General features: G+C 54.8%; 4 protein-coding genes across 4 annotated transcripts; 1 reads left to right on the top strand and 3 right to left on the bottom strand.

Annotated features, from left to right (window-relative positions):
* Window position 1: 1 nt before the first annotated feature.
* Window positions 2–2,528, bottom strand: J4E86_004019 (uncharacterized protein; the record flags this gene model as incomplete). Its single annotated transcript, XM_051444567.1, has 5 exons — window positions 2–249; window positions 300–579; window positions 629–1,258; window positions 1,311–2,180; window positions 2,253–2,528. The coding sequence occupies 5 exons, from the start codon at window positions 2,526–2,528 to the stop codon at window positions 2–4; spliced, it is 2,304 nt and encodes a 767-aa protein (XP_051304192.1).
* A 628-nt stretch (window positions 2,529–3,156) lies between these two features.
* J4E86_004018 (uncharacterized protein) lies at window positions 3,157–5,832 on the bottom strand (the record flags this gene model as incomplete). Its single annotated transcript, XM_051444566.1, has 1 exon — window positions 3,157–5,832. The coding sequence occupies one exon, from the start codon at window positions 5,830–5,832 to the stop codon at window positions 3,157–3,159; it is 2,676 nt and encodes an 891-aa protein (XP_051304191.1).
* Window positions 5,833–6,467: 635 nt separating this feature from the next.
* On the top strand, window positions 6,468–8,167 carry J4E86_004017 (uncharacterized protein; the record flags this gene model as incomplete). The annotated part of the gene is made up of 2 exons (XM_051444565.1): window positions 6,468–6,833; window positions 6,884–8,167. The coding sequence occupies 2 exons, from the start codon at window positions 6,468–6,470 to the stop codon at window positions 8,165–8,167; spliced, it is 1,650 nt and encodes a 549-aa protein (XP_051304190.1).
* A 667-nt stretch (window positions 8,168–8,834) lies between these two features.
* On the bottom strand, window positions 8,835–9,822 carry RAB11B (Ras- protein Rab-11B; the record flags this gene model as incomplete). Its single annotated transcript, XM_051444564.1, has 5 exons — window positions 8,835–8,965; window positions 9,127–9,207; window positions 9,283–9,672; window positions 9,732–9,744; window positions 9,802–9,822. 5 exons carry the CDS (start codon window positions 9,820–9,822, stop codon window positions 8,835–8,837), a joined length of 636 nt encoding a protein of 211 aa, XP_051304189.1.
* Window positions 9,823–10,134: the final 312 nt, after the last annotated feature.

Here is a 10,134-nt window from a genome sequence, read left to right as displayed (position 1 = left end):
TTTAACGGAATGCGCCAAAACTGGGGCGCGGTGCGGGGTTGCCATAGCGGGGAAGCATGCCTGCCGGAGGTCCTGGGCGTGTCGCAAGGGCAGGGTTGCAGCAGAGCATGGCGACGCGAGAGCCGTACTTGGAACCGCGGAGAGAGACCATGTGCTTACGGATGTGGCCGCCAACGAGCTCGCGATGCTGGGTACCACTGTTGGTTAAGACATACTGGATAAGGTAGTTGCCGAACTGATCACCAGCAACTTTGACAAGGTTAGCTATCGTCCACGGATCAAGGGTGCTCCAGACTTACTATCAATAAGAGGCATGCGTGGACGGTCGGGGCGAGCTTCGCATACGCGGTCCAGGTACCGGTCTAGGAACTCGTTGCCACCAATCTTCAGGCACTTCTCGATGACCTTGGAAGCATACTGGTCCATGCTGTACTCAGTACTGAAGCGAAGGATGTGATCGATAGCTCGGCTACGATCAGCGGGCGCACCATGCTCGCAAATATGCTGGATGCACCAGTTGCCGAATTGACCGTGGGCGATGACATCGATACTGGCGAGCACCTCGTTGATGCAGGGACGCTAATGCCAGTTAGTAGAAGCCGAAAGGATTGATAGCGCCTTCACGTACCTTGTCTTCCTCAAGGCAGTTCTCGAAGATGTTCTGTACGACCAGGCTGCCCGTCTCGCCCAAAGCAACTTCGTGCCACATGCCTCGTAAAGCTTCGTTGACGTAGCGCATGATCTGGGGAGGAGAGTCGCTCCAACGGAGCTCAAAGAGCTTCTGCCAGACGTGGCAAGCGTAACGGTGAATGACAGTCTCTGGGATGCGACGAAGCAGTTCGTGCACCATAGTTGCTTTATACTCTTCCGGGACGCAGTCGAAGGCCTTCTGGATGACATGGCAGCCAAATGCATCCATGCTCAAGGCGAGAGTATTGCCGCGAATGGCTTGGGCGATCGCGATGACTTGATCGTGCGTACCATGCTCAAAGCAACGCTGTACAAGAAAGTTGCCGAAGCGGTTGACCATCAATGCATAAGCTTGGGAGATGATTGCCTCCACAATCTCATACTTCTGTTCCGGTGTGCCTACTTTGAGCTTCTGCTGAAGGAAGATGGAAGCCTGCTGGTCGTTGTTGCAGATGATCTTATCGACGATGTACTTCCAGTTGCAGCTCATGTTTCGGTCCAACAGGCGACGATAGTTCATGGGTTCAACAGGGGGCACGTACTGTGAAGTACCCGCCTCACTCGGAGCCTATGTCTTGTCAGTAAAAGTCGGGGTTCTGCATGCAGTAGTGGCATCTTACCTGAGAGTTCCATGGAGACGGTCCCATGCCATTGGCCACGTTGAACTCGTTCGCATCTGGCGACAATCTGCTGGCCATTGTACCAATCGGAGCCGAGTGGCCTATCGGATACATGGGCGGCATAGCGTACTGATTGTAACTCGGATCGAAGGCCGAACTAGGGCGGCTAGGTGGATTACTCAGTCCATTTCCCATGCCCATGTTCATACCGTTGAAGTTGTTGTTCATGGGGTTAGGCATGCCATTACCCATACCGGCATTGAAGCCGTTGGACATCCCGCTACTGCGGAAGCTCTGGTCGAGAGGGAAATGAGTGGGCTCGTTCAAGAAGCCATTGCGACGATAGCCTGACTGAGCGGGTTGTGGACGGGCCTGAGGCTGGGGCTGAGGCTGCACCTGGGGCTGGTATGAGTTGCCGAAGCTGTTGTTGCTGGTATAGGCTGGGCGAGCAGGCTCATTGCCCCAACCGTAGTTGCTTCGAGTGGAAGCGTTGAATTTGTTCTGCAAGCTGGTGAGAGTCTGCTCAGTGACATCACCGGGGTAGCTATAATCAGCCTCTGACGATTGGCTCAGGTGCTCCATGGTCGACCGGGCCACATGATGGCTGTGCATTTCCTGGTTGACGCGGTTGACTTCGTTGCGGGCCTCTTGTAGTTCTAGCTTAAGCTTTTGCAGCTCGCAAGCCTCGACGAGGATGATCGAGCCGTCCAACTCCGTCGATGGGGTAGATGCGAAGTCGTCGGTGGCCGGTGTGATGGGGATCGATCCGTTGGAGGAGCTATACGGGTCGTGCGGAGGGGAGCGTCCATTTAGGCGCTGCAAGAGCGAGTCCATGACGGCTGACTCCTCGTGAGCTCCCATCTTGGGCTTCTGGGTAGGTCAGCTTGGTCGATGTGAGAGGGCGCGACGGTGAGCCTGCTGCAAATGCTGGATTGTACTGACCTTATAGCCGTCGAATGAGTCGTGCTGCTGCAGCATAGGCGCTTGATTGCCCAGGGTAGAAGAACCGAGTGGTCGCTTCATGCCCTGTGTATTGCAAGTCAACGATGAGCCAAACGCACGTTGGAAGGCATATGGGTATTGGTGCAGGCTCATGCTGCCTACCGCCTGACCCAGGACCTCTGGCGAGGTGTCAATCCTGAGATCGCCGGCCTTGGAGAATCGGTTGGGGCCCTTGCGGGGTGTGGGAGACCCGTCGGAAGTTATGTTGAAGCTCATAGTAGCGGAGCTTGGAAGAGTGGGTAGATGACTTAGATCCGAGAGGCTACCGACGTGTCCAGGCTATATGGTGAAGAGTACGGTTCTGAAGGCGGCTGGAAACAAATCTGGGGTTATTGGGCAAATGGGCAGATAATATGCAGAACGGAGGCTCGGAGCAGCTCGTTTGGCGACGTAAATGGCCAATGTAGATGCAGAAGCGACGAGGAAACAGCTCAAATGTACATAAATCAGTAGGTCGCGGAGGGCGTTGTCGTAAGGAAAGGACGACAGTCGTGGAAAGAAGGAAGAGATCGAGGAGAGGGCGAGTAAAGAAAGCGGGAGAAGCGGGGTGATGACAATAGAAGCTTCCGAAAGAGACGAGGTGAGCGCGAGTAGGTGCCCAGGTGGAAGGCGCGTCGCGTCGGGACGCGTCGCACTCGTCTTCACCTTAGCAAACGGAAAGATTATTGTAGAAAGAGGAATCAAGGATACAGTTGTCAAGGACAGTCCGCTCTACGTCTCCACCCGTTGCATTCATGTCAAAGCTGGTATAGCCTTACTCCCACACTGAAAGTTGATGAGACATGGTGAGCCTTTGATATTCGCAGCTACCTACCATCTCTTCGAGCTTGGGCCTGCGCATCGCTTACCCACTTTCTATGACACTGCTGGGAGTGACCTCCCATTCAGAGTCAAAGAAACCCATCGCTAAGACGCCCTCAATACCCTTCCATTTTGCGCTCTCACCAAAGACAACGAAATCGGGTTGGCCGACGCCTGTCAGCAGAGGAACGATACGGGATGCCTGTCGCAACCCCTCGTCATCAGCACCCCACAGGACGAGCTCGAGACGCTCGTCAGGTAGTGGTCGCAAGAACGCTGCACCTCTAGCTTCATCTCCGTATGTCTGGTCTTGCCCACGATAGTCGCGGATGGTAATTCCAGAGTCGCCAAACTGAATTGGGAAGTTGCTTTCACTTTCTTTGAGACTGGCGCCAACAGCTAGAGTGATAACGTTGTTGGTGTATTTGGAAATTGCAGAGTCTGCTATGGAAGAGACGATGTTGGCGTCTGCTTGGAAGTACTGGTGTAGATTGCGTGAAGTCTGCAGTGCAATGTACGACGAATTGGCAGAGCCTGGGTGCCTGATAGTGAACGACCCACGGGTGCGAAGAATAGCAGTCATGGAGCCCAGTTGTCGACCACTTCTTTCAGGCTGCGCGGAATCTGCAGTACGTGAGCCGATGTTCCAGCCTTCGTCCGTCTTCAAAGCACGGATAAAAGAGTCCGTAGTTGCTGCTGCCTCTGCCAGGCTCAATTCGTGCCCATCGAGAGTCACAGACTCGCCCCAGAGGGCAGTATTGAACCCAAGCTCTTTTACATTGGAGGTCTTGATGATGTGTCCCCGAACACCAACCTTGCCGTAGCGTCCTGGGTCTTCTAGCTTTTTGACCTGAATACCGTTCTTACTCCCCATGTCTCCAGGGTCGCCGACCATGATAAGAAAATGCTCCATTTTCCGGGGTAAAACATCTGTGTTCATAGCTTGGGTGTAGTAAAAGTCTACCAATGCTGGTGTTGTCATGACCCCGTCAAACCAGTGGTTTGCCCCTGCTACTTCGTTATAACTAGCTTTGGCTCCTGTAACTCCCGAACTGACTCCTGTACGATACAGCTGCTCCGCAAGTAGGCGGCCGTTGTAAGCCGGAACGTTGTCGTCAATCTCACCGTGCTGCTGTTGTACAGGAATTCCATGCGCGTTAGGCATGAGCATTTCATGTCGATAATTGTTTAGTGAGGCACTGATGACCGCTGTACGTCCTGGATCTGCAGGCTGCCACAGATGGTATGGCACGTACACCTGAATACTAGCGTAGCCCGAAACTGGTGCTGCAGCGAGTACTTTATCTGGTCGGTGAGTCAGGGCATACCAAGTACCCTGCCCACCGTTAGAGTGCCCCGAGACTATCCAGCGGTCTGTGTCGATACCGTACCCGGTCCAGTGATTGTCCGCGATCCAGGTTGGAATCGCAGCTATTGCGGCTTCAACGTCGGCGAAGCCCCAATTATGCCAGTCATCGCCGGACCACGGCGTGACACCTGTTGGGAACAGGACCCATGCACAGAGATCAGAAACGGGACCCAGAGCTCCAGTAACCTGGGCATTTTCCGCTTCAAGACCAGCTCCGTGCAGTTGCAGCAACAAAGGCAGCTTCGATTGTCCCAATGGGCATGTTGCGTTCTTCGCCGGAGGCCGAAGCATAGCATAGGAAGCTATGCCGCCCGGGTGGAGATATGTGACCTTGTGAGGCCTGTAGAGATCGATATGATTCAGCTTTTGAGACACATGTAGGGTGTTCTGATGCGTTCCACCAACGGACTGGTACGTGATGTCGTAATCCAAGGATGAGGCGTTGTTGGTAGAGAGAGATGCTTTCAAGACGACGGGCCTCGTTTGACCAGAAACAATAGTGATGGGCATGCTCGAGTCTTCGTATGTGTCAGAGTCGTCCTGGTCAGCAATATCAGTATCTTCGCGTAACAATGACTGAGCGCCCGTTGTCCACCCGGCGAAAGAGATGTGCGAGCTCACATCTGAGGGCTGAATGCTCAGGACCTCGATATCCTCTTCCCCAGTGTTCCTCAAGTAAACCGATCCGATTGACGAGGCAAGCTTCCCGTCGACCACATCAGACACTAGCATGCCAGGTTTCGCAAGTTCCAGAGACCCTGTGGTCTTTTGTACATCAATGACAACATCAATGGTAGGCTCCAGAATGCCTCCAAAAGCCCTGACATCGCGAGCCAGGCGAAGATCGATTCTGTGTGAGCCAGGCTTGAGATGAAGAACAGGAGGTGCGTTGCGGTAGCTGTAATAGTCTCCTCCAAAGTAGTGCTGGTCATCCACCCAGTATTCCAGGATGGCGTCCGTATGCAAGATTAGATGTTGAGTCTCAATACCGCCGACGATGAGTTCGCCACGAGCCCAGGCCTGGTATTGAACAGCAGCCCACCCGTATACGACCTTGAGGAAGTCCCAATCAACGTTGGAGTAAGCCACGCTCAAGGAAGCGTTGGCTGATGTAGCATCGTTCAAAGTCCGTACGGCTTGGGTCACATTCCATGACGCGGTCCCGTTAGTAGGCAATGAGCTTCGAAATGTCGCCTCAGGGTCATATTGGAGATTTCTGAAGCCGCCGTAGTACTCGAGCGGATCGGCACCCCACGTGGCTTCTATATGATGTTGGCATGGTGTTTCCGCGTCACCACGGTCAATGACGTACCTCTTGTTCCAATCTGAAATGGCCCTAAGACGTGCCATGTGTCGTTGAAAATAATCAAGGAGGCACTCTCCTGGCGGCTCACTAGGTGTAGTGGGGCTACGACCGGGCCATGTTCCGCAGCATGACCCAATTGCAGCAGGAGGAAGATAGCACAGAACAAGTACGGCAGCGACGGCCGGTTCATCGGAACAGACATACTCGGGGTTGCACGAAGCCTCGACGCATGATGAGGAGCGAAAGAGGTGGTTTTGAACAGGCACGTCGTTATCGGTGCAGAAGATCTCTGCCCGACACAGCAGGTGCGGAATGCATGGTAGTTCCCGAAGTCATCAACGGAGCTTGGCTGACGAGGGCTGGTGATTTGCTATCCCTGTCGGCTGCACGACGCCCGGAACGCGTATGTCACTAACCAGACAATTCTCCGCTAATTACGGATCTATTGCGACGCTTGCCTTCAACACCACGCTTCGTGGAATAATCCTTCTCGACGATCCACGGTACCCCACCACCGCTACCGCTGATTGTGCCGCCCTCGTGCTCTTGCGTGTAGCAAAGGAGTGCGCCACTGTTCCGCGCATATAGCACCAAGTCGCCTGCAACATCGCTTCTCCCACCCCCATGGCGTAACGAATAGTTCTACGACACCCCAACCTCCTTCCATCCCGCAGTCGCCATGACGCCTCCGTTGGCGCGGGACCCGAGTCCTAACGCTACCTTCAAGTTTCCCGCCTTCCAGCCCGATCTGCTCCCCACGCCCGAGGAAGACAACATCTACGGCCTCAGCTCGTCGCGGTCCGCCAGCCCCAGTCATGCAGCGCAGACAAACGGCAGTGCGATACCAGGGGATAGGTGGCATCCGCGCAAAGAGGCTAGATTCGGTGGCATGAATGGCTCCTCGTCGGGCTCCTCGAACAGACACGGGCGACAGAAGAGCCTTTCCGAGGCCTTCAGGACTATACGGACGCGAAAGGGCAGTGTCAGCCAGAATGCGCATGAACTCGCCGATGCGCTCAAGGCACCGCTGTCGCCCAAGCTCATTGTACGTCGCGCCATGCACGTCTCTGCATGGTCCATGGCTAACAGATGCAGGTGCTCTGCGGTGTGTGGTACATGACCTCCATCTTCACCAACATGTCCTCCAAGGCCATCCTGACCGCCCTCCCGAAGCCCATCACGCTTACGACCGTACAATTCGCCTTCGTATCTGGCTGGTGTTTGATAATGGCCATGTTCGCTAGGAAATTTCCGCGGTTGAAGCAGACGATGCCTTTCCTCAAATACGGCATTCGCAGCCCGTCCAGGGAACTGATCATGGCTACGCTGCCCTTGACGCTCTTCCAGATCGGCGGACACATTCTCAGCGCCGATGCTACGTCGAGGATACCTGTGTCGCTGGTGCACACCATCAAGGGACTCTCCCCGCTCCTGACGGTCATGGCCTACAGCATCTTCTTCAAGATTCAATACTCGATCCCAACATACCTCTCCCTTATACCACTTACTCTGGGAGTCATACTGGCATGCTCGGCGGATTTCAATGCGAACCTGATCGGCCTGATGTCCGCATTTGCCAGCGCTATCCTCTTCGTCGTACAGAACATTGTCTCCAAACAGATCTTCAACGACGCCGCAGCCGCTGAGAAAGACGGTCTTCCACCCAACAAGTTCACCAAGCCAGACAAACTAAACCTCCTCTGCTACTCCTCCGGTCTAGCCTTCCTCTTCACGCTCCCACTCTGGCTCTGGTCCGAAGGATTCACCCTCATCTTCGACTTTCTGCATGACGCCTCCATCGAACTATCAGACCACCCTGAAGCTCTGGACCACGGGCGGCTGATTCTGGAATTCCTATTCAACGGCACCTTCCATTTCGGGCAGAACATTGTAGCTTTCGTGCTCCTATCCATGGTCTCACCCGTCACCTACTCTGTCGCCAGCCTAATCAAGCGCGTCTTCGTCATCGTCTTCGCAGTCGTCTGGTTCGGCAAGCCCATGACCAAAGTGCAAGCCTTCGGCTTCGTCCTCACATTCGTGGGTCTATATCTCTACGACCGCACGCACGATGCCGCCAAAGCAGATAAACGCGCAAAGGCCCTACAGTCCAAGAACAGCGGTTCACTGCTTCCCTTGGCAACAGACGTCAAGTCGCGACCTGTTTTCACAGCTAGTCCGTCGTCCATGCAGGATCCAGGGACGTACTCCATGCCGGGCATTCACGAGTCACGAGATGAGAAGAGACATGATGATTCGGGCAGTTCGAGCTATCGCAGGACTTCTGAGCAGGGCTCGCAGTACTTGCCTCCTGGGACGAAGGCGGAGGATACTTGGCGGCCCAATGATATGAATGGTAGAAGGGGGATAGGCGTTTCATGAGCATTTACGAATCTACTTGTTGTTCTTGGATGAACTTTTGGGTCGAGATCCGAGTGATGTAGTGTCTTGATGAGTGGCCCGGAAGAGGTGCTCGGTACGGTGATGGAGATGCGCAAAGGACCGATCTACGTGCCGAGTCACTGGTCAAGTGCTCGATTTGCCGAGACGACCGACAGAGGGATACTAAGCCGTGGATCTACTTCGTCACATGTGGTACGACCGCCGCTCCAGGAGTCTGCTGACGCGTCAGCCCGTCGTGACATTCCGATTGTACAATCAACGACCATGGTGGCTACATGAGATAATCTGAACATGAGCTGACATTGCAATCACGCCATACATACAGCCACTATTCGCATTATCGCCTCCAGTCCCGAACCGAACAAAAGAGATGCTTCTCGCAGCATGCAAAACCAAGCAGAGACCCCGACACCTGTAGCCGAACAGACACAAAGCAGACGTAAAGTGAGCGACTTCCTGGACGCCGAGTTTGGGCATTTGCATCATCTCATGTTGTTTCCCGCGCGTTAAACGTAAGGCACATTTGTATCGTAGTCCTGCTCGCTATATCCGAGCTTTCTCCCTTCGCTGCTCCCGCCAAAAACATGCGTTGTAACCCGGCGCAACCAGTTTGTAGTTGAAGGGTATTTGTGGATTTCGTCGTCGTCTAGCAGCATCCCTTCTTCTGCTCCGCGTCGGCCGACTTGCTGATCTCGAGCACCTTGCGGTCGTTGCCGAGGACTGGGCCGCTGCCTTCGCCTTGGTCGAGGGCTTTGCTTGAGACGATGCGGTAGATTTCTGGGTAGTGTTAGCAGCAGTTCGTACTGGTGACTCAACGCAGAGGGCACGACGAAAGTGGCGATGTAAGCACATGTCTATCCGGGCTATAGACTGTGACGCCAAACTTTGCGCCGACCACTGCATTTACTGCGGGGTACTGTTTGGTGAGACGGTCGTACCTGTGAGAATGTTCTGGAAAGCAAGCTCGACGTTGCTGGCGTCCAAGGCGGACGTCTCGATGAAGGAGAGGTTGTTGTCGCCTGGAGAGTGTCAGCTTACGTTGTCTCTGAGTGACTATCTGGACAACTGCCAGTGTCACAGAATGGAACACGTACTCGCAAATTGCTTGGCCTCCTCTGTTGGCACTGCCCGCAGATGCCTCAAATCGCTCTTGTTACCGACGAGCATGATGACGATGTTGGAGTCGGCATGGTCGCGCAGCTCCTTCAGCCACCTCGTCACGTTCTCGTATGTCTGGTGCTTGCTGATGTCGTAGACAAGCAGAGCGCCGACTGCGCCACGGTAGTATGCGGAGGTGATAGCGCGGTACCGCTCCTGGCCTGCGGTATCCCAGATCTGGGCCTTGATAGTCTTTGCGTCGACTTGGATGGAGCGGGTAGCGAATTCGACACCGATGGTCGACTTGGAGTCGAGGTTGAACTCGTTGCGCGTGAATCGACTCAACAGGTTGGATTTACCGACACCTGAGTCTCCGATGAGCACCACTGCGGGGGTTAGCGGGCGACGAGACCAGGACGAGTAAGGCGGGGGGGAGAGGCGGTACCCTTGAAGAGGAACTACAGGCACGACAGTCAGTATGCAGAGTCCACAGCTGCTGGCGTATGAGGACTCACGTCATATTCGTCGTTCGCCATTGTTGCGGTAGGCAGGTGGGGAAGAGTGGCAGGTGGGCGGCGGGTGCACGTCTCAGTCGCTAATTCGGCGAAGTTCTCGGGAGCAGGGCCTGGATAGCGTTGGGGTATCAGGGCAAGCAGAAAGGCAGAGTCCGGTCGTCGTGGCGGGTGAAGTGTACAAGTGCGCTATCTCGCTGCCTCGAGGAGTCGCTGCTCCACCAACAAAGCACCAGCCAGCACTCAGGGCGAACGAGCCCATGCCGCATTAGGTAAGCGAGACGCTACTCTCCGCGTCCTCACCTGCACCTTCACGCCCGTGGTCGCTTGCACCAC

The sequence above is a fragment of the Alternaria arbusti genome, assembly GCF_024043155.1.
Source record: "Alternaria arbusti strain BMP 1465 chromosome Unknown scaffold_4, whole genome shotgun sequence".
NCBI lineage: Eukaryota > Fungi > Ascomycota > Dothideomycetes > Pleosporales > Pleosporaceae > Alternaria > Alternaria arbusti.
The sequence above is the reverse complement of the archived record's forward strand: the minus strand, read 5'-3'. Positions and strand labels throughout refer to the sequence as shown.